Source organism: Thalassophryne amazonica, chromosome 2 (genome assembly GCF_902500255.1).
Source record: "Thalassophryne amazonica chromosome 2, fThaAma1.1, whole genome shotgun sequence".
Lineage (NCBI taxonomy): Eukaryota > Metazoa > Chordata > Actinopteri > Batrachoidiformes > Batrachoididae > Thalassophryne > Thalassophryne amazonica.
In genome coordinates, this window is record NC_047104.1 from 110,796,825 (window position 1) to 110,821,728 (window position 24,904).

Consider the following 24,904-nt stretch of genomic DNA (forward strand, 5'->3'; position numbering starts at 1 on the left):
GAATGTTCTTGAGAGGCTCCATCAGAGCCCAGACCTGAATCCAACTGAGCATCTCTGGAGAGATATGAAAAGGGCAAAAATTGCCTAATTCATCAGTCTCTGGGGGATCTGAGGCTCTGATGGAATGAGTGGACAATCACAGAATACGGGTGCACAGTGCTTCCATATGCAAACCATTTTATCAGTGTTATTTGTTCGTCTTCTAAAGTCAACCAGACATGCACTGGCAAGTGAATGAATGATAAATGAAAAATAAACGTACAGCTACCACGGAAGCTCTCCATCTGATGTCTGCTCAAAGTTGTGAGCATGCACAAAACTTTCCAATGGACTCACATGTAAACTGCAATTAATCCAAAGGTCACTTGCACTCTGAAAGGTGGGGGGTGGTTTGTATAGATCATGGACCAATTGTGATCAGTTATTTCACTAGATGCGACTCATGTTCCTGTGCGACACACAGTAACTAAACCCAAGGGGAAAAAAATTACCTAATGTAGGCTCTTTAAAAATGACCAAGCTCAAGCACACGTCTGTTGGCTGTAAAGGCAACATAAAATGTAACAGTAAGCAGTAAGAGACATCTGTGTTAATTGAATCTGTTTTTATTTTTTATTAAGGCTGTGTTTTGTTTACCAGAATAACCATCAAGTTCCACTAAAATGGTGCAATTATTGCAACTTTAACAGAAAAAGAAAATGTATACTTTGGTGTTTAAGAGACACTAATGCACCCAACTATCCCAACATCTTTTGGCACTTTTTTTTTTTTACAGTAACAAAATGGAGTGTCTTAAAGTTCTGTGCAAAGGTTTGAGGCATCACAGAATTTTAATAATACATTGTTTGGACCCCCCCCCCATTGAAAAAAGTTTTGGGTCAATGGGTCAAGTGATAATCTTGCTTAAAAAGAAAAAAGAAATAAAAAAACAAACAAAAAAGTTGCCACTTACCAGTCAATAATTAAATATTTGTCAATATAACCAGGTTTTCTAATTGATTGCCCAAGGCCACCAAAATGAAATTCTACATTTTTAAAGGTGAAAAGTAGTCACATGTTTTACTTTTATAAATGTCAGGTATTAGTAGCCTTTCATTACTTTTAAACATAATGAGAGCATTAAAAGTGCCTCAAACCTTTGCATGACGCTGAGTATCTGTAAACCTGCTGTGTTGGTGGTCTTATTTTCAATAAATATGTGGCAAGAACAGAGACAGATGATGCACAACAGTAAGAATGTTCACACAGTTTAAAGACAAGCACATTAAAAAGTTGAAGGTCCTGCAGCAATCCAATAATATCTGTTGCGTATTTACAAAATATTAAATGTTGTGTGTAATACAACATGACTGTCTGATTAACAACACTGGTAACAAATATCCATGGAAACAGTTCCTCTGCCATTTATATATGCACATTCGAGTGTCCAAATAAATTTTATATCCGCAGATTGTCCATTCAGTTGTCAGTTCATCCATAAAGTGCCATTTTTATTCTGTCATATATGTATTTTAATATAAAATGCTGATGTGTAAAAGACATCCACACTCTTGAAATGGAGACCACGGCTAAGTCAGCAGATACATGGGTAGTTCTGAAAACAGATATTTTTCACCTTTGGTTAAAAAAAAAAAGACCCCTTCCACCCAAGCACAGTTTAAAAAAAGTCTCTGTCGACATGAAAATGCAAAATTCACTGTCAAGCATTGTCAAGAGCATGTCAAAGCAACAGGAAGCAATGTAACCCAACCATACAGCCATGTTGGCCAATCAGACGCCTAGGAGGGAAAAATGCACAAAAACTCAGTTTTCTTGCCCACACTGAAAACTTTTACATTAGGAGTTCTGCAAAAGCTGCTCTTAGTGACTTAAAACACAGCGTGAGCAAAAGGCCAAAACGCTTCAAAAAAGCTATGTTTACCAAACTACCCATGTATGTGTGGACAGGGCCTATGTTTCAGCAAAGGAGGAACACTAGCTACAACAGGTCGATAGAGAACCACATTTCTCTCGTACTTGTTAGTTTTATATGGTGGGAGGGTGTCTTCCTCTGTGTTCAGTCAACAATGGTGGACAAGACAGCCATAACAGCCACCCCACAAAAAATGAGCAGGACCTGCAGTAGGGAGTGCCTGAGGAAAACAAAGGAATCATATTCAGGGGAATTCAACAAACGCATCAACAACACAGAAGTCATTTACTATTCAACATCAGAAAAAAGTAGTGATGGGCACACCTAACCAAAAAGTTAGCTTTGATAATGACCAACTGAAAGGTTAATTGTAATACCAATAAACCACAAAAACACTGAGCTGAAGCTACCAATAACCACTAACTGCTAACTTTTATTGTATGAACTTAGTTTTGGCTTGGGTTTGTTAGATCTGTCAAACAGATCTAAAGAGCTGAAAATTCAATATATTCTCATGTAAACATGGAGGTCCTTAGATGACTGAATAAACTGAATAAACAAATTAAACAGTTTCCATTCAACATACAGTTTATTCACAATACAGAAAGTATTAAATGAGTAATAAATACTAAGAAATAAAAATGCACATGGAAAATCATTTCAATAATGTAATTACTCTGCTCATTTGCTCCTCAATGTCCTTGTGTGATGTGAGTTCTGCTTACTGAATTAGTGACTAAGTTACAACAGGAACAAATTTGATTTTAGAGCTTTCCAGTGTTTTAACCATTAAAATTTATTCAAAAATAATTTTAGCTGGAAAGGTAGTGGAGCTAAATTTAGAGGAAGCTAAATTGTCCACTAATGATTGTCAAACTAGCAAAGCTAATCAAAAAAGTTACTTTTGCTGATTAACTAAACTGTACCTACAACTGGATAAATTAGATTGTCCAGATCTGCTTTTAGTGTCATACACAAATAAATTTCACATACTACTACAAAAGCAAGCAAGCAAAACGTTAACACACCTTAAACTTGACTCTTCTAACAGGTCAGGCACCACATTTACCAAGGCTATGTAGAGAAAGCCTCCCGACGTAAAAGGTAATATCCACGTAGTAGCATTTTCTTAAAAAAAAAAAAGAGAGAGAGAGAGAGAGAGAGAGAGAGAGAGAGAGAAAAAACCCTCAACATTTTAATCACTTGGTCTTGAATAAACAATGTAACTGCCATTGGTATGTACAGTACGTATACATCCCTCTGAACTATGGTCCTAACATACCTGTGCCTTTTGGTGACTGAGAAATGAGAGCAACGCAAGCTCCCAAGACCCCAACCAGTGCTGTGGATAACTGCATGCAAGCAGCACTCCAACGGTCAAATCCAGCCCGCAGCAAAATGGCAAAATCTCCAACCTGTAGATGACAATATTTCTCATAATTTGGCTCAACACTGCAGTCACTCAAACATGCCATCTTAGCTCGAGTCACGTAAACATGGAACTCTGCAAATGACGTTAATAAACCAAACATGAAGATAATTGTGTATAGGTCCACACAAACGTCTCTGATCTCACCTCATGGGGAATTTCATGAAGCAGGATGGCAAAAGTGGTAAGGAACCCAACCTGTAAGAAAACTCTCATTACTACTGCACAGGAAACACGCTCTTTATTAGAAAAATGATAATGTACATCTATGGAGCATCAACAATGAGTTTTGTCCTCTCTGTCTGAAAACTTATGTTCTTCACTCTTTTTATTTATTTATATATTAAACATGGGGTCACTGTGTCAAGCAACATTCATCTGTTACTTCTAGCTTAATTTTTTGAGGGGGGGGATCCAGATTTGATATATTCCTCCAAAGACAGCTAACACTGTTCTGCACATGCTTACAAACATAATAATTTTCATAAACAAGGAAATTAACTCATTAATTTTTTTACTTTTCTGTGCCATCAGAGTGATGACTGATGGAAAATGCATATAGTTAATAGTATTATTGTTTGGGTTGGCTATCACATCGTATTCAAGATTTGATAGAAAAAAAAAAAATCAATTAGGTAGTCTTGAATGTTATTCTGATTCTATGCTTCAAGGTTTTGTTACAATTACACACCAAATGTATAGGAAAATTCTCAACAAAGCTTTTGCTGGGAGCTTGTTGGCCAAAGAAGTTGGAGGTGGTTACGTTTTCGCCCATTTGTTTGTCGTCTGCTTGTTTGTCTGTCTGTTTGTGAACAGCCTGGAGCCCACAATTTTTAATATGTCGTTCTGATTTTTTTTTGTTTTTTACTGAAGATTCATATGAAGGCAAGAAATGATTAAATTTTCAAGGTCAAAGGTCAAAGCCAGGAAAACAGCGTTTCTTATGGATTTACCTACACCACCAAAATTGGATGGAAGTTCCAATTTTATGCCTGTCTTCCAGTTATCGGTCAGAAACCAAGTGCCAAAAATAATGACAAACTGTGCAAAGCAAAGATAACCAATGTTCTATGAAGACTGTCTGAAAAAGAAACCGAAAAAACTGAAACCGAAAAAGTTGAAATAAAAACCAGACAACACCACAATAAAAACAACAACAACAACAACAAAAAACTTAGATTCAAGTGCATGAAATAAATACATACTCCTGACATTTGGTCACAAATAATTTAGCTTATGAAAAGTCACTTGTAACAGGACTTTGACATTGAATTTTTTTTCCCCAAGGTAAAATTTGTGTGGAATTCGAAACTAGTGTTGGCGGAGGTTTGTGCTCTACAAGGCCGGTGCTCTAGTTTTATTCTAAAGTACAGATGAGTTTTCTTATGAGAGTAGAAATTTCAACAGAACAAATAAAGTTATGAAACATGTATAGTAGTGTTCAGAATAATAGTAGTGCTATGTGACTAAAAAGATTAATCCAGGTTTTGAGTATATTTCTTATTGTTACATGGGAAACAAGGTACCAGTAGATTCAGTAGATTCTCACAAATCCAACAAGACCAAGCATTCATGATATGCACACTCTTAAGGCTATGAAATTGGGCTATTAGTAAAAAAAAGTAGAAAAGGGGGTGTTCACAATAATAGTAGCATTTGCTGTTGACGCTACAAACTCAAAACTATTATGTTCAAACTGCTTTTTTAGCAATCCTGTGAATCACTAAACTAGTATTTAGTTGTATAACCACAGTTTTTCATTTCTTCACATCTGCGAGGCATTAATTTTGTTGGTTTGGAACCAAGATTTTGCTCGTTTACTAGTGTGCTTGGAGTCATTGTCTTGTTGAAACACCCATTTCAAGGGCATGTCCTCTTCAGCATAAGGCAACATGACCTCTTCACGTATTTTGGCATATCCAAACTGATCCATGATACCTGGTATGCGATATATAGGCCCAACACCATAGTAGGAGAAACATGCCCATATCATGATGCTTGCACCACCATGCTTCACTGTCTTCACTGTGAACTGTGGCTTGAATTCAGAGTTTGGGGGTCGTCTCACAAACTGTCTGCGGCCACTGGACCCAAAAACAACAATTTTACTCTTATCAGTCCACAAAATATTCTTCCATTTCTCTTTAGGCCAGCTGATGTGTTCTTTGGCAAATTGTAACATCTTCTGCAAATGTCTTTTATTTAACAGACTTAATGGATGACCTCTAATTTCCTGCTTTTAAATTCAGATGAAACTGAAGTTATTGTACTTGGCCCCACAAATCTTAGAAACATGGTGTCTAACCAGATCCTTACTCTGGATGGCATTACCCTGACCTCTAGTAGTACTGTGAGAAATCTTGGAGTCATTTTTGATCAGGATATGTCATTCAATGTGCATATTAAGCAAATACACTCAACAAAAATATAAACGCAACACTTTTGGTTTTGCTCCCATTTTGTATGAGATGAACTCAAAGATCTAAAACTTTTTCCACATACACAATATCACCATTTCCCTCAAATATTGTTCACAAACCAGTCTAAATCTGTGATAGTGAGCACTTCTCCTTTGCTGAGATAATCCATCACACCTCACAGGTGTGCCATATCAAGATGCTGATTAGACACCATGATTAGTGCACAGGTGTGCCTTAGACTGCCCACAATAAAAGGCCACTCTGAAAGGTGCAGTTTTATCACACAGCACAATGCCACAGATGTCGCAAGATTTGAGGGAGCGTGCAATTGGCATGCTGACAGCAGGAATGTCAACCAGAGCTGTTGCTCGTGTATTGAATGTTTATTTCTCTACCATAAGCCGTCTCTAAAGGCGTTTCAGAGAATTTGGCAGTACAACCAGCCTCACAACCGCAGACCACGTGTAACCACACCAGCCCAGGACCTCCACATCCAGCATGTTCACCTCCAAGATCGTCTGAGACCAGCCACTCGGACAGCTGCTGAAATAGTCGGTTTGCATAACCAAAGAATTTCTGCACAAACTGTCAGAAACCATCTCAGGGAAGCTCATCTGCATGCTCGTCGTCCTCATCGGGGTCTCGACCTGACTCCAGTTCGTCGTCGTAACCGACCTGAGTGGGCAAATGCTCACATTCGCTGGCGTTTGGCACGTTGGAGAGGTGTTCTCTTCACGGATGAATCCCGGTTCACACTGTTCAGGGCAGATGGCAGACAGCGTGTGTGGTGTCATGTGGGTGAGCGGTTTTCTGATGTCAATGTTGTGGATCGAGTGCCCCGGTGGGGTTATGGTATGGGCCGGCATCTGTTATGGACGAAGAACACAGGTGCATTTTATTGATGGCATTTTGAATGCACAGAGATACCGTGACGAGATCCTGAGGCCCATTGTTGTGCCATACATCCAAGAACATCACCTCATGTTGCAGCAGGATAATGCACGGCCCCATGTTGTAAGGATCTGTACACAATTCTTGGAAGCTGAAAATGTCCCAGTTCCTGCATGGCCGGCATACTCTCCGGACATGTCAACCATTGAGCATGTTTGGGATGCTCTGGACGGGTGTATACGACAGCGTGTACCAGTTCCTGCCAATATCCAGCAACTTCGCACAGCCATTGAAGAGGAGTGGACCAACATTCCACAGGCCACAATTGACAACCTGATCAACTCTATGCGAAGGAGATGTGTTGCACTGCATGAGGCAAATGGTGGTCACACCAGATACTGACTGGTATCCCCCCCCCCAATAAAACAAAACTGCACCTTTCAGAGTGGCCTTTTATTGTGGGCAGTCTAAGGCACACCTGTGCACTAATCACGGTGTCTAATCAGCATCTTGATATGGCACACCTGTGAGGTGGGATGGATTATCTCAGCAAAGGAGAAGTGCTCACTATCACAGATTTAGACTGGTTTTTGAACAATATTTGAGGGAAATGGTGATATTGTGTATGTGGAAAAAGTTTTAGATCTTTGAGTTCATCTCATACAAAATGGGAGCAAAACCAAAAGTGTTGCGTTTATATTTTTGTTGAGTATATGTAGGACTGCTTTTTTGCATTTGCGCAATATCTCTAAAATTAGAAAGGTCTTGTCTCAGAGTGATGCTGAAAAACTAATTCATGCATTTATTTCCTCTAGGCTGGACTATTGTAATTCATTATTATCAGGTTGTCCTAAAAGTTCCCTGAAAAGCCTTCAGTTAATTCAAAATGCTGCAGCTAGAGTACTGACGGGGACTAGAAGAAGAGAGCATATTTCACCCATATTGGCCTCTCTTCATTGGCTTCCTGTTAATTCTAGAATAGAATTTAAAATTCTTCTTCTTACTTATAAGGTTTTGAATAATCAGGTCCCATCTTATCTTAGGGACCTCATAGTACCATATCACCCCAATAGAGCGCTTCGCTCTCAGACTGCAGGCTTACTTGTAGTTCCTAGGGTTTGTAAGAGTAGAATGGGAGGCAGAGCCTTCAGCTTTCAGGCTCCTCTCCTGTGGAACCAGCTCCCAATTCAGATCAGGGAGACAGACACCCTCTCTACTTTTACGATTAGGCTTAAAACTTTCCTTTTTGCTAAAGCTTATAGTTAGGGCTGGATCAGGTGACCCTGAACCACCCCTTAGTTATGCTGCTATAGACTTAGACTGCTGGGGGGTTCCCATGATGCACTGAGTGTTTCTTTCTCTTTTTGCTCTGTATGCACCACTCTGCATTTAATCATTAGTGATTGATCTCTGCTCCCCTCCACAGCATGTCTTTTTCCTGGTTCTCTCCCTCAGCCCCAACCAGTCCCAGCAGAAGACTGCCCCTCCCTGAGCCTGGTTCTGCTGGAGGTTTCTTCCTGTTAAAACTGAGTTTTTCCTTCCCACTGTCGCCAAGTGCTTGCTCACAGGGGGTCATTTTGACCGTTGGGGTTTTTACGTAATTATTGTATGGCCTTGCCTTACAATATAAGGCGCCTTGGGGCAACTGTTTGTTGTGATTTGGCGCTATATAAATAAAACTGATTGAACTGATTGTATACCAGGCAGCTACAGAGGATCACTAAATCGATTACAAATGACCATTCACAGCCTGTACATGGGGAATTCCAGCTTCTCCCCTCTGGTCGGAGGTTTACAGTCTCGGCGTGTAGAACAAAAAGCTACAGAAACAGCTTCGGTCCAGCTGCTAGGTTGCCAAGCTGTGGTCAAATGTGGCTCTGAGCACTTTTATGCATGTGTTAGGTCTTTGCGTATGTCAGTGTTGTCCCTATATGTTTAATAGGTTGGATGGCAAAATCTGGTCTGCTTGAGGTTTCTTCCTCAGAGGGAGTTTTTCCTTACCTCTGCTGCTCTGGGGGTTAGTAAGTTTAGACCTTACTTGTGTAAAGCACCTTGAGGCAACTCTATTGTGAGTTGGTGCTATATAAATCAATCAATCAATTCAATCAATCAATTTTTTTATATAGCGCCAAATCACAACAAACAGTTGCCCCAAGGCGCTTAAAAACAAATTGAAATTGAAGCCTCCGCTCCTCTTTCCATGACAAAAACTCCTGTAACAGTGGAATGTGTCCTTCATTTCCAAACTGGACGCTGTGTTTTATCCGGGACGTCGTCTGACTAGCACAGGAATTGTGAAAAGACGTGGACATCAGCACTTTTTCGGCACATTAAGACAGACGTGCGGAGGATTTCCGCGCGTCACAGCGGTGCCGCATGGCGCAAAGCAACGCCATGATGAAGCCTCACGGGACATGTTCTGGCATGTCCAGGCACATCCACAATTTCTCGGATAATCACTCGATGGAAAAACCACCGACAGCTGTCTCAACGCCATCTCAAAGCCATCCTATGAGACCAAAACGGAGGTGGTTTTGTCTCGCTCCAGTAGCGAATCCATCGTGACGCGCGAAGCCTCCGCTCGGCTTTCCATGACAAAATCTCTTGTTAAAAGTGAAATCTGACGGAAAATGGTTGATGTCCAGCTCTTGTGATAACCAGAGAAATGGCACACGATGGTCACGGATCCAGACAGCCATCCGTTTAGAAATATAATGGTCGTTCAGCCTGTCGATGGCGGCTTCGGAGCGCGGCGCGCCCCACAGCCGCTGGGGGCCGTCCTTAAAGCAACAGTAACACTCCTTATTCTCTACCAAGCCTGTAACATTTTCACCGAAAGCCAGATAAATTTTTCTAATGGTTTCCAGCTGCCAGTCTCTAACAGTTTCTGAAAAAATTCTGATGGAAAAAAGCCCAAATCATTCCGCCATTTCATGACAATGAAAATCCGCCGAGGGGGTGGACCACTCCTCACTCAAAGCCTGCTCACAGGCGAATGACGCAACCGACAGGCGTGGAAAAACTCACGCATGCGCACGAGGGTTCAAGCTTGTCTGACGCAATCACACGTGATTCAAATCCATATGGTTTTTGAAAAAAATAATAAGGTCGGATACTTTTCTAATAGACCTCGTATACCTCAATTTCAGCACTGTACCGAAACAATTTATACTGAGAATTTAACTGCAACGCAGTGACGCTGTGATACATGTATACATGTATGTATGTATGTACGGGTATGTATGGGGTAAACAGAAAAGATGAGTTATTTTGTACATGATCTAGTTGACTTCCTCTTCATGCTGTTAGCCTTATGTCTCTCCAGCTGGACACCTCCCTCCAACAGCTACACTTGCTTTTAGAATCCAAAGTGCATGTTTTTGCAAAAGCCTTTACTTCAACACAAAATGAATGTATTACAAAATGCAAAGGTTATTCAATATCTTGACATGGACAACCACCTAGTGATCACTTTTAATGCGCTCACATGCTGGTGGTAGAAAAACCATCATAAAAGTCGTTAATCTCTGTAGTCTGCACAGGCAGATGGCAAATGATGTGAGACGCTTTAATCTTGCAGTTTTAATTCAATAATAATTACATCAACTGAATGAGTGTTTTGGCAATGTTACAAAAAACCTTCTTGTTCCAATTGTTGCTTTAAATTTAACTTTTTGTGATATTGCAGCTTAATTTCTCTCTGCAATGCCACACAATCTAGTCCTATTTATCTGATGTAAATTGCATGTCTCTGCATTAAAATAATTAATTTCACACAAGCTATCTTTCACCCTTGTTAAAGGCAAAAATCATCATAGCATTTCAAATCTTTCAGTCATTGCTGTCAGAACTTTCTGTTCTCTCACTGAAAAGAATGAACCATCTGGTTTAACGTCTGCCAGCACCATGCGAATGCAACACAAGAGTGAATGCTGGGAAAATAAGTTCTTTGTGTCCATTCTGCAGCTCTTAATTACCTTACCTTACCTTGCAAACACATGTGAACTTCAAAACTGCCATGTATTATCCAGTGCAGATAAAAATTATTTTGATTACTGATGAACTGGCTGATTTGAATAATTTCATTAAAGTAATCTGCAGCAGTATATTTTAAAATGTACTAAATGAAACCCATTGAAAGGACACGCTACCTTTAGCAAACTTACACTACATTTAAAATGAATTAAATGTTCAGTGGTGTGTGACAATGCGTGGGGTCTAGCGCATGCTTCCAGACCTGATGTGACCAATTACACTGCCTTTAGCCCAACAGTACATGTTACTTGAGTTCTTCACTCTTTCATGTGCACAATGGGTGAGCTATTTCACATTCACCTCAAGTTTTTGGAAATCTAGGGGTCCAAACATAAAACACATCAGCATAAAGGTAAGACCTTCATCAGATAATGTTGAATCTTTTAAATCAACACACTTCCCCCCCCTAGTCTAGGGGGGTAAGCTCATACATATACATACACAAAAAAGAAAATATCAAAAATATTCCACATTATAAAAAAAAATTCAGTATTTCATACCAGCACCAGTGAAATTACATAATGCTCAATACCATGAAAGAAAAAATAATTAATTCAATAAATTAGAGATCAAAGAGAATATTCTCACAGTCTACCTGCCACGATGCATACGTTTTAGCTAAGCAAAATTCAGACTAGACAATGTGCACTATTGTTTCCATAAAATTGGTAATCTGTGGAACTACAGCACTTTCAAACAACAGTATACTGTGAAAGAAATCACACACTCAGGTCTCGTCCTCACTAGGGATGGGTATCGACAAGATTTTATCTTGCTTCTGACGGACTGTTTGTTGCTGTGACGCCACTCTGAACTTCACACGGCTGTATACGCTTCTTTTATTTCTGTTTAGCACTCTTCTGGTTATTAATTGTATCTACTCTGAACGTTATTTAACAACAGTCCTGTTGTGAATCGCTAGCAGTTAGCATTCGCTAGTGGTTAGCTTTTGCTAGCTAGGTCGACCCCTCCCCTCTCCGTTGTTACTTTTATAGCTGTTTCTTTTCGACCCGTCTAATACTTCTGTTCATTTTTCAGTTGAACTGCTGTGAATTTTAAGTAATTATTTTACTCCTGTGTAAAATTTTAGGAGCAGCCAGCATTTTCGCTAGTGGTTAGCTTGCGTTAGCTATGTCGGACCCCCATCATCATTTTTTCATTTCATTTTTTTACACCCATGTTAGTTAATTAACTGTTTAGTGTATTTTATAGCTGCTGCTTTTTTACCTGTTTAATACTTCTGTTAGTTTTTCAGTGTAACTGCTGTGAATTTTAATTCATTTATTTGTGTCTGTGTGAGCCTTAGGAGTGGTTAGCTTATCCATTATTGGTTAGCTCGTGTTTGCTTGGCTACATTCTTGAATTTCTTAGTGCACAAAGTACACTACTAATTCTACTTTACACCCTCCGTAAATCCTGCGTGATGTTGGAAGATAGGGTTGCTCTCTTAGAGAGCTGTGTCCATAAGTTAGAGCAGCTTATTAGCGCAGTGGAGTTAGATGTTACGGGCACTCCAGATGAGGTTAGTGTTGGGCTGGCTAGTGAGCCCATTAGCATCAGCTTAGAAACGCCGGCTGTGGAGGACAGCTTTCGGACTATGGCTAGGCGGAGGAAGCCCAGTAGGGCTTGGTGCCCGGTTGTGGCACCCCAATCACACTCGCCAGTGCGAACTGTGAATCAGTTCTCCCCCTTGTATTTGCCAGATGTGAATTCTCTGAGCCCACAAGTGACTTCCACTCCTGTCTCCAGGCCGAAACACCGGACTTTAGTGATAGGGAATTCTATCACCCGCAAAGTCAGGTTACAGACACCGGCTGACATTAAATTATTCCTGGGGCCAGAGCTCCCAACACTGCATCTCATCTTAGGGTGCTGACGCTGCAGAAGGGAAGACAGACGAAAGAACATGACATGAGATATAGTCACATAGTTATTCACGTTGGCACCAATGATATCAGGATGAAGCACTCAGAGGTCACAAAAGTGGACCTTGCCAGAAAGATGTGTCGGCATCGTTTAATAGTCTCTGGTCCCCTCCCCACCCAGGGTACTGATGAGGCTTTTAGCAGGCTGACATTGTTAAATAGGTGGCTGGCGCAGTTTTATAGACAGCAAGGCTTTAGGTTTATTGATAACTGGCCTTCGTTCTGGGGCCGCCGTGGCTTGCTGATGCCGGACGGCCGCCACCCTACTGGGGAAGGCGCCACCATCTTGTCTGCGAACACAGATAGAGCTCTACAGGGAGGGTAACATTAGGAATCTACAGCAGGCCATGGAGCAGGTGATTAGAGACCCTGCAAGGCTTATGACAAATGTGGGTGTGGAATCCTTTAGCTTAGCGGTAAATCTGGTGCAGAAAATCCACTATGGTGATAGTGCAGTTTATTTGCAGGGAGGGAATTTCAACAAGTTGAGACTGGGGCCTGCGTCCGTAGTTGTGTCCATAAAAATCATAGAGGGATATGCTTTCCAAACTTAATACCCATTACTATATTGGATGATGTTGAAATTGAGGATGACCCAGTGGTTGTTCCAGCAATAGCAAAGCTTTCGTGTCTGCTACCTACAACGCGCGTGGAATATCTTAAACCTAAACCTACTTCTAGGCATCGTATGTATGCTACTCTGGAACTACCCCAAAACCCAAACAGTTCAACTGTCAACCCCACTGAGGTCCTTAGACTGGGTCTCATTAACATAAGATCACTGTCCTCAAAATCATTGTTGATCAATGATCTAATTATTCATCATCACTTAGATATGATTGGGCTATGTGAAACCTGGCTTAAACCTACAGCTGTCTTCCCCTTAAATGAGGCCTGCCCACCAGCATATACATTTAGTCACGTCCCTCGTGATGTGAAGCAAGGCGGGGGTGTTGCTCTTATTTCTAAATCTAGGTTTAGCTTATTAGCTGTTGGGGGTTACAAATATCACTCGTTTGAGCACCTGATTCTCCGCTCTGCTCAGGATATTACACATTGCCAAGGTCAGAAGAATAAAAATCAGTCATATTACTTTATCACTGTATATAGGCCTCCTGGCCCATATTCTGAATTCTTAGATGAATTTGGTGCGTTCATCTCTAACTTGTCAACTAGTGTAGATAACATTCTGATCATTGGTGACTTTAACATTCATATAAATAAGCCTTCTGATCCCCTCTGCAAATCATGTATGGAAATTGTGGATGCATTAGGATTTCTGCAATGCATTCAGGATTCGACGCACATTAGTGGAAATACCCAGGATCTGGTTCTCACACGTGGTATTGCTGTCATGAATACTGACATCATGCCTCTTACATCAGTGGTGTCTGATCACTCACTTATTAAGTTTACAGTTTCGCTGCCGTGTTTAGTGGAACAACAACCTTATATATCATTACGGCGATGCATCAACTCCTCAACTAAGACTGAACTTGAAGCTAGACTGCCTGATGTCTTAGCTTCACATTTGACAAATACCCAGTCAGTAGACAGACTTGTGGATAGTTTAAACTCAGTGCTCAAAACTACACTCGACATGACTGCACCACCTGTGTTAAAACTGCGCTCTCCCAAATCACAGTCACCTTGGTTCAATGATTATCTGCGTGACCTCAAGCATAAAGCAAGAGGTCTAGAATGGAAATGGCGCCGTTCAAAATTAGAAGTATTTCACCTTGTGTGGCGTGATGCTATCTTAGACTATAAACGCATTATTGGCTACAAAGCGGACTTACTACTCTGATTTGATCAACAAAAATAAGCATAACTCAAAGTTCTTGTTCGACACGGTGGCAACACTTTTGCATGGACAACCACCTGTAGTTCGCTCTCCTTTTACAGCACAAGATTTCCTGGATTACTTTGAGAAGAAAATAGAAGAGTTATCAGGTTAAACCTATCCCGGCATGCCTTAATCCAGCCACTACACCCTGCTATTGATGTGGGCGCCACTACTGAGGTATTACCTAGATTTATAGAATTTGACAGTATCTCATTAGGCATGCTGACAAAACTCGTAATGTCAACAAAAAGCACAACCTGTTTATTTGATCCTATACCAACAAAACTGTTTAAGGACCAGTGGCCCACTCTTGGGCCGACTGTGCAGGAAATTATTAATCTTTCTTTAACTTCTGGATCTGTTCCTAAATGTTTCAAATCTGCAGTGATTAAACCATTACTTAAGAAACCTAATCTTGACCCTAGTGTATTGACAAACTATCAGCCAATATCAAATCTATATTTTTCTCTAAAATTCTGGAAAAAGTGGTGTCACGGCAGCTCGTAGACTATCTTACTGAGAACAATTTCTTTGAGCCACTGCAGTCTGCTTTTAGAAAATATACTCAACAAAAATATAAACGCAACACTTTTGGTTTTGCTCCCATTTTGTATGCGATGAACTCAAAGATCTAAAACTTTTTCCACATATACAATATCACCATTTCCCTCAAATATTGTTCACAAACCAGTCTAAATCTGTGATAGTGAGCACTTCTCCTTTGCTGAGATAATCCATCCCACCTCACAGGTGTGCCATATCAAGATGCTGATTAGACACCATGATTAGTGCACAAGTGTGCCTTAGACTGCCCACAATAAAAGGCCACTCTGAAAGATGCAGTTTTATCACACAGCACAATGCCACAGATGTCGCAAGATTTGAGGGAGTGTGCAATTGGCATGCTGACAGCAGGAATGTCAACCAGAGCTGTTGCTCGTGTATTGAATGTTCATTTCTCTACCATAAGCCGTCTCCAAAGGCGTTTCAGAGAATCTGGCAGTACATTCAACCAGCCTCACAACCGCAGACCACGTGTAACCACACCAGCCCAGGACCTCCACATCCAGCATGTTCACCTCCAAGATCGTCTGAGACCAGCCACTCGGACAGCTGCTGAAACAATCGGTTTGCATAACCAAAGAATTTCTGCACAAACTGTCAGAAACCGTCTCAGGGAAGCTCATCTGCATGCTCGTCATCCTCATCGGGGTCTCGACCTGACTCCAGTTCGTCGTCGTAACCGATTTGAGTGGGCAAATGCTCACATTCGCTGCCGTTTGGCACGTTGGAGAGGTGTTCTGTTCACGGATGATGCGAAGGAGATGTGTTGCACTGCATGAGGCAAATGGTGGTCACACCAGATACTGACTGGTATCCCAACCCAATAAAACAAAACTGCACCTTTCAGAGTGGCCTTTTATTGTGGGCAGTCTAAGGCACACCTGTGCACTAATCATGGTGTCTAATCAGCATCTTGATATGGCACACCTGTGAGGTGGGATGGATTATCTCAGCAAAGGAGAAGTGCTCACTATCACAGATTTAGACTGGTTTGTGAACAATATTTGAGGGAAATGGTGATATTGTGTATGTGGAAAAAGTTTTAGATCTTTGAGTTCATCTCATACAAAATGGGAGCAAAACCAAAAGTGTTGCGTTTATATTTTTGTTGAGTATATCATTCCACAGAGACGGCTCTCACTAAAGTGGTGAATGATCTTCTGCTTACAATGGATTCGGACACCACTACGGTTCTGTTGCTGTTAGATCGCAGTGCTGCATTTGATACAATGGATCATCATATTCTACTTGCTAGGCTGGAAAATCATTTTGGAATTACTGGGAGTGCCCTTGCATGGCTGACGTCATACTTGACCAGTCGTTCTCACTGTGTTTTGTACAGTAACACTACTTCTAACCTTAGTGACATGAAATTTGGGGTTCCACAGGGGTCTGTCTTAGGCCCCCAGCTTTTCTCCCTTTATATAGCACCTCTTGGGCACATATTGCGGCGTTTTGGGATTACCTTTCACTGCTATGCAGATGATACTCAGTTATACATGCCGATAACTGCTGGTAATCTCGTTCACATAAAATCCTTAGAAGATTGCCTTGCAGCAGTGAGAAGTTGGATGTCTAGAAACTTCCTACTTTTAAACTCTGATAAGACTGAAATGATGGTTCTTGGTCCAGTGAGACATCGGCATCAATTTGACCAATTAATACTCAGCCTTGGCTCGTGTGTCATACATCACACTGACAAAGTGAGGAACCTTGGGGTAATATTGTCCTTTGGCCTCCACATTAGAAATATTACTAGGACTGCTTTCTTCCACCTGCAAAGTTTTGTCCCATCCTGTCTATGGCTGATGTCGAGACCCTGATCCATGCATTTATCTCTTCTAGATTGGACTACTGCAATGTTCTATTTTCTGGTTTACCGCAGTCTAACATTAGGGGTCTCCAATTGGTTCAAAATGCTGCAGCCAGACTTTTGACACAAAGCAGAAAGTTCGACCACATTACACCCATTTTGGCATCTCTTCACTGGCTTCCTGTCCCAGTGAGATCAGATTTTAAGGTTCTGCTACTAACCTATAAAATTATTCATGGACTGGCACCTCCCTACCTAGCTGACCTAATTAAACCTTACGTACCGGCCCGGGCTTTACGTTCTCAGGGTGCAGGACTCCTTTGTGTCCCTAAGGTGAATAAGAAGTCTGCAGGTCACAGAGCTTTGTCTTATCGTGCCCCTGTTCTGTGGAATGATCTCCCTGCATCAATAAAACAGTCAGATTCTGTGGAGACTTTCAAGTCCAGACTTAAGACGCACTTATTTTCCCTTTCATATGGCTAGCATACTGGTACAGTTTTGTTTTACACTTTTTACTCTTTTAATTCATTTATTAGTAATTGGAGCGGGCCGCGGCCTCAACTTTATCTAAATTCTGGGTCTTTTAGTGAAGTTTAGGGCTAGTGGCCGGCGATCACCTTAGTATTTCTCTGTTTTTCTTGTTGTTTAATGCTGGCAAATTATACCGTGTGTTTTTTTGTCTTTCTGATGCCTGATTCTGTTTGTTTTTTTTTCTCTCTCTGTTTAAGGTGCAGCTCCATCCAGAGATGGGAGTTGTATTCATGTTGGCGATCCTCCTGTCCTGTGCGCCAATAGCATTTCTTGTATATTCGTCCATGAACTGTTCTGTGAATTTTTCTGTAATTTATGTTCGTAGCATGGCCCGGGCAGAGGGTCACCCCTTGAGTCTGGTCTGCTTGAGGTTTCTTCCTCAGAGGGAGTTTTTCCTTACCACTGTTACTCTGGGGGTTGGTAAGGTTAGACCTTACCTGTGTGAAACACTTTGAGGCAACTCTGTTGTGATTTGGGGCTATATAAATGAAAATAAATTGAAACTGAATTAAATTGATAACGATGCCATTATCAATTCCGCTTATCAATTCCCTTATCGATACCACTTGTGAATTCTTTGTGTACTAAAAGTAGGCTTTTCAGGTTTTCTTTGTCAGCGGGTCAAAGAGCTTTTTCTTATTGTGCACCCGCTCTGTGAAACGGTCTTCCTGCGACCGTGAGGCAGTCGGAGTCCGTGGACATTTTTAAGTCAAGATTTAAACCCTGTTTTATTCTCTTTATTATGAATAGTTATTATTTTTCTATCTGTTTTATTTTATTATTTAATTATTTATTTGAATTTTAAAATGTTTATTTATTTATGTAAATTTTTTTTATGTTGAACTGTTCTATGTGAGATGGCTTTTGTTGTGATTTGGCACCTTATAAGCCGATTAAATTGAAATGAACAACATTTTATTGAGTCTTAAAGTAAATAAATATGAAATTGGTCACTGGATCATTAAACTTTGGACATAATAAACTGTACATGGTGGATCCTTGATCTCTGGACATAAATAGAAATAAAATCTGTAGTTATTGTCAAAAGCATTTCCTTTCAGACATTATTGGCATGAATATCTTTCCATACATCTGAGCTGCGCTCTTGCAGCTGCTGTGCTGCACGTCAGGATGTAATTTATAAAGAATGCAGCACGTCTCATTCTGGGAGGAAAAAAAAAACATTTTAGTCGATTGTAGTTTCTTAACTGTATTACAACGTTTGTAAAGTGGTGTTATTTTATTTAAAGCGGCAATTCATTTTGAAGTTATTAATTCCGACCGGACTCTGTCTCGGCAGAGAGCCGCGCAGCGTTTGGAGCTGTGCCAACAGAACAGAGGACGATTCTGGTTTTTTGACTGTAACAAGACAAGAGTCCCACTTAGTGACTTTAATCCACACAAAAGTGACTCACGATATTTTAACGGCTTTGAGAGGGGTTAAGAAGCAGACTTGCCATTTCTGAAGAGCAGCAAATCAAAGAACCAATGAGCTAGTGGATCGAAGCATTGCTTCAATGGTTCACGCTTCAAAGTGGAGTCGCGCTGCAGAAACAGTTGATTATAGAGCCGCTGCAAGGTCTGTAATCAACGGAGAAGAATGATAATTTTCCCAACAAACACCCTCAAAAACAACGGCTGCTCTGAAGGGCTGATAATGGAATTGTTAAGCAAAAAGGCTATTGATATTGGTGGATCGAATCATTTCATAACGATACTCGAAAAGAACCGGTTCTCGATACCCGACCCTAGTCCTCACCCTACAAGGAAATTAATGAAGTCTGTCAATCAGTGAGCAGGTCCGCAAATTTTCCGTAATGATATAAAAGATAGGGACAGACCGATCGGCCGAGCCAATATCGGCCGAGCCAATTATTGGTCTATCCCTACAGACAGCGTTGCCACAGTTATTTGAAAAAGTAATCCAATTACTGATTACCCCCTAAGTTTGCATTAACCAGAAGTCATAAAATCTGTCTTCAGAGAAACCCAATATATCCCAAAGATCTGGGATATATCAAGTTGTCAAAAGGAGGCTTTTCTGGCTTAGTACAGGATGGCCAACAGTCATCAACCCTGTACATGATTTAGGACTCTTTAAAGTGCATTCCTCATGGAACTGTGATTCCCTTATCAGCCCCGAAACCAGATGTTGACAACTCCTTTCTCATAAAAAAAAAACAGACCACAGAAAGACAGATCTCTCCCCAAAAGTCCTACAACTATGTCTTTACAGCACAATTCCTATAAAACCATACAACAGAAGGATTACCCTCAACGTTCCGATTACAATGAAGTTCCTCTGGTCAAAATCAGCTGCAGATTAACGGATTTCATGTTTTATGATGAAATCCAAAAACCAGCCTTCCCAAGTCTGTGGAGCAAGAGTGACCCCTTGTGGACAAATTGGGGAAGAGCATGTAACTAACTTGGACAGTATTATAAAGTGGTAACCACATTTAAAAAGTTGTACTTTGTTGTTATAACCAGAAAACAAAGTCAAAGGAAAATAACTAACCATGATCATTTAATCTCACACATGGAATTTATATATATCCTGCATTTTTGCTCTGATCATAGATTGTAGAAAGTTTATCCAATGTGCTTTTTCATATATAATTGTGTTGTGTGATAGTTCTAAGGAAACTGTGTTTATTAGAGTTTTGCAATACAGTACTTGCTTAGTTTCTAAGCGGGAATTTAGGAAAAGCAGACACTGATTTATTATAAAACTAGACAAAGGAACGTAGAGAAAAACTACAGTACCCAGAATTCTTGGGGGTGGAGCTTTTAACCCTTTAAAAGCATGTGCCCCTGGGGAATCGCTCTTCTCTTACGCTACACTCTTCTCTTCATCTTTTCTTGGGTCTAGATGCCGCCTCAGTCATCAAAATTTTTATGACCCTTTGTCTGCAACCACATGTTGTTTAAACTTATTTCTTGTTTGTGCGCACCAACAAGAAATTACTTTTACTTAAATTTCCTTTTTTTCTACAGATAACTTTTACTCAACTTTTGTAAAGTTAAACACGTGGGCACATTTAACTTCCTTTGACAATTTTTCAAATTAAAACCTTTTTCTTCTTAAACTCCAAATTCCTCTTGTGAAAATTTTTCTTACAAAGTCAACTAATTTTGTATTGAGTTTTGATTTGATTCGGCTTCCAAAGGCGACAACGAAAGACGAATTTTTGGCGAATAGAGAATAAAGACACTCAAACCTTTATTCTGACAACCCCAGACAACAAGCACTGCAGAGATAAAAACATCCAGGTCAGCCGAGTCGTGCAGCGATTTGAAACACCAGAACAAAGCAGAGCGACTTATTTAACTGTATTCCCCGTCATTAACAATATCTCACGTTAATAAATACCAAAGTAAATTCCCTGCTGATTATTACGAAATTCATTCTTAAATTCCAGCAACTAAACCAAACTACATAAACATCATATAATCATTGCTCATTGAACTTCGTCGTCATCAAATTGCTTACTGTGATATGTCCTGTTATTTAACTCCTGACTGAGTTAAATAAATGTTTTAAACGCATGAAGTTGTCTGTGATTTTGTATGGTTTTACAGAGGGGGTTTGGATTAACCTGTAGAACTTACTGCTGTAAGATTAGAGACTGATTTTAATATTTCCTATTGACTGACCCTAAAATCAGTGATATTATAACCTTGTTATAATATCATTCAGTCATAGGTGGTGCACCCAGTATTTGAGGTAAAATTATCCACAAGTGATAATTTCAAAATATCCTAAAACACACATTCTTCCCACTACTGTTACTTTACTGATTACTCAGTTTTAAAAGCAAGTAAAAGTAAGTTAAATTACGAGTTACTTTATTAGTTACTTTCAGCAGCTGCCAACAACACCCCCTGCCACCTCAACATGAAAATGAGAACCCATTTTGCCAAAACTCACTTTTCAGTCATCCTTTCTTGAATTCAGTGAACATAAATACTTATAAATTTATACTTTATACTTATAAATTTACTTTATAAAATAAATACATAAAGAAATCTTTCTTGATTTCATATTTAACAGATGGCAGCACTTAGTTTCTAAACTATATTTTTATAAATGTAACTATTACATTCTTTGTAACATTTAAATTCTTTCTAAGCATTTCAGTTGTTGAAATGATTTTTTATTATTATTATTATAAGTAGTATTAGTAGTAGCAGTATGAAGGAATGTCTTCAAAAGTGTACCTTTAATCTAGGGCTGTTGTGGGGAGCCATGTTACCAAGTAACGTGTTACTGGCATCACTGCCTACAGAGCACCCAAAGGGATTATCGGCCGATGCAGATTATCGGTCTATCCTTAATAAAAGATACTGCATATTCAGCTGTGAATCTTTTATTTCTGATACATATAGGTGAGGACCAGTGAACGTCCTATTTTGGCCATGGTAGTATCTTTTAACATGCTCAAAGACCATAAAATAAAGATATGCAGGCCTATCAAGTTTCTTGTAAAGCCTTATTGTTAAATACAGGGCCCTGGTGGCCTCAAAGGTCACTGTTGCTTGTTAAGAAAAATGTTGAAAGCTTTACAGACTAGATACTTATTTACACATACAGTTTTATGTGAAAGTCTGGGCACCCCTGATGATTTCCATGATTTTCCTTTGTAAATCATAGTCGTTTGGATCAGCAATTTCAGTTAAATATATCATATAGCAGACAAACACAGTGATATTTGAGAAGTGAAATGAAGTTTAGAGGATTTACAGAAAGTGTGCAATAATTCTTTAAATAAAATTAGGCAGGTGCATAAATTTTTCACACCCCAACAGAAAAAATACATCAATATTTAGTAGATCCTCCTTTTGGAGAAATAACAACCTCTAAATGCTTCCTATAGCTTCCAATGCAAGTCTGGATTCTGGCTGAAGGTATTTTGGACCATTCTTCTTTACAAAAGAACTGAGGTTTGTTGGTTTCTGAGCATGGCCAGCCCGCTTAAAATTACACCACAGATTTTCAATAATATTCAGGTCTGGGGACTGAGATGGCCATTCCAGATTGTTTTACTTGTACTCAACTTTGTCACTGATTCATGAACATTGTTCTCAAGAATCTGCTGATATTGACTGGAATCCATGTGACCCTCAACTTTAACAAGTTTCCCAGTACCTGCACTGGCCCCACGGCCACAATGCATGATGGAACCACCTCCAAATTTTACTGTAGGCAGAAAGCATTTTTCTTGGAATGCTGTGTGCTTTTTTCAGCCATGTATACCGCCCCTTGTTATGCCCAAATAACTAAATTTTAGTTTCATCATTCCACATCATTCCTTGTTCAAATGTAATTTAGCATCCCTCAAGTGACTGTTTGTGGCGTATACTCAGAAAAGGCTTCCTCTGTATTACATCATACAGCATCTCTTTGTGCAAAGTGTGCTGTATAGTTGAATGATGCACAGAGACACTATTTGCAGCAAGATCACGTTGTAGATCTTTGGAGCAGGTCTGTGGGTTGACTGACTGTTCTCACCATCCTTCGCTTCAGCTTATGAGATTTTTCTTGGCCTGCCACTTTGGGCCTTAACTAGTACTGTGCCTGCGGTGTTCCATTTCCTCACTATGTTCCTCACAGTAGAAACTGACATGTGAAATCACTGGGATAGCTTTTTGTATCCTTCTCCTAAACCACAATGTTGAACAATCTTTGTTTTCAGGTCATTGAGAGTTGTTTAGAGGCTCCCATGTTGCCACTCATTAGAAGAGATGCAAAGAGGGGAAACATTTGCAAATGGCCATCTTAAATACCCTTCCTCATAATTGGATTCACCTGTGTTCGGAAGTCAAGGGTCAATGACCTTACCAAACCAATTTTGTGATCCAATAATTAGTGCTAAATGTAATTAATCAATCAAATCACTTTATTTATCCCCGAGAGGCAATTTTAAAAAGGCATGACAGTAACTTGGAAGACTTTCAAAAATAAATAAATAAATAACATACACACAATACACAACCATCAACAATATACACAGACCATGCAACTACATTCAACAGCTAAAAAGGTTATACTTGCTGGATTATAAAGTGCTTTTAAATAAAGTGCTATTAAAATGTGCTTCAAACATCAGATTCCAAGCCATGAGGGGGTTAAAGATCAGTGTTTAGGAGATGGACAGCCCTGGGGATAAAGGTTGTCTTTCTCCTCTGAGTCTGACAGCCTGGACAACGAAGTCTGCCTCCTGAAGGGAGCCACTCAAACTCTGAAGAAAGCACACGGGTGGAGTCATGTAATATTTTGCGAGCAGTTTTTACTGTCAGTTGATCACATAAAGAGGTGAGAGACCGAACAGGTTGCCCAATGATTTTCGAGCAAACCTTGGCCACATGCAGCAGACGATTTCTGTTTTGAAGGGTGATGGAGTGGAACCAGCAAGTGAAAGAGAATGTGATTACATTTTCAATGAATGCATAATAAAATGTAGTGAGAATGACCTTGTTTACATTGAATGATTTCAGCTTTCTAAGAAGGTACTGTCTCCGGTGACATTTCTTGAGCAGTTCATCCATGTTAGGAGAGAACAAGGGTGCCCAAATTTATGCACCTGCCTAATTTTGTTTAAATAATTATTGCACACTTTCTGTAAACACTGGAAACTTCATTTCACTTCTCAAATATCAGTGTGTTCATCTGCTATTTGATATATTTAACTGAAATTTCTGATCCAGACAACCAATGATTTATAAAGGAAAATCATGAAAATTATCAGGGGTGTCCAAACTTTTACATACAACTGCATATAGATGAAATTACAAAAAATAACTTCAAAATTACGCAGCTGTATGGATAGGTTGATATGTGGGTAATCACATCAATATGAAAAATGCATATTGAAAAGTCAAGATTTTTATAACAGCAGTATAGAAACAAAACAAGATTTGTATTTTTAAACTTTAGATGATAAAACCTTACCTTTTTGCTGATAAGAAAACTTCCTGCTACTGCTAGACCATGGGTGAAGTTGTCAACACAGTTGGCCAGTAAGTTCAGGTAGCCACTTGTCTGTAATGCAGCAAACATGTTGCCGTTACATTATTGCCCCTAATGCAGTGCTGCAGTGGGTTTGTTGTGAAACAGCAGAGAAACAAGCGTGCGTAAAGCCAGGCAAACACTGTATTATGATGCAATTTCAGAGAAACACGCACTATATTACAGCATGTACGGAGTAACCACAACGGGTTTGTCTGACGCAGAGATGAGGTCACAGCAATTCCAGCATGTTCAAAAACATAGGCATACACGTGTACACATGTGAATAAAACAGGAGTGGCCAAAAGAGACAGAAATTATGTTCACCTGTGGCCAAAGTACATTGGTCTTCCATAACATATGTGTAGCATGGAGATGCACGTTTCCATTGCTTAAACTCTGAAAGGGAGCAACTGAAAAAACAAAAACAAAAACTAAACTACATACCTTGAAAGGACCTGACTTCCAAGGTCCAAACACGAAGATGCCAGACTCATGGAGCCTCAAAGTGGCCATATTGGGGGGAAAT

The 24,904-nt window shown here is 39.9% G+C and overlaps 1 protein-coding gene across 1 annotated transcript in view; it reads right to left on the reverse strand.

The window, feature by feature from the left end:
• Nucleotides 1-1,514: 1,514 nt before the first annotated feature.
• The window catches only part of slc39a13 (solute carrier family 39 member 13), a 114,984-nt gene continuing 91,594 nt past the window's right edge, over nt 1,515-24,904 (reverse strand). Inside the window, exons 6-10 of the mRNA XM_034191801.1 lie at nt 24,319-24,408; nt 3,489-3,539; nt 3,195-3,327; nt 2,941-3,040; nt 1,515-2,132 (exon numbers count right to left, since the gene is read on the reverse strand). Coding sequence (XP_034047692.1) covers nt 2,057-2,132; nt 2,941-3,040; nt 3,195-3,327; nt 3,489-3,539; nt 24,319-24,408 — 450 coding nt within the window. The 3' untranslated portion in view covers nt 1,515-2,056. The remainder of the gene's footprint in view (nt 2,133-2,940; nt 3,041-3,194; nt 3,328-3,488; nt 3,540-24,318; nt 24,409-24,904) is intronic.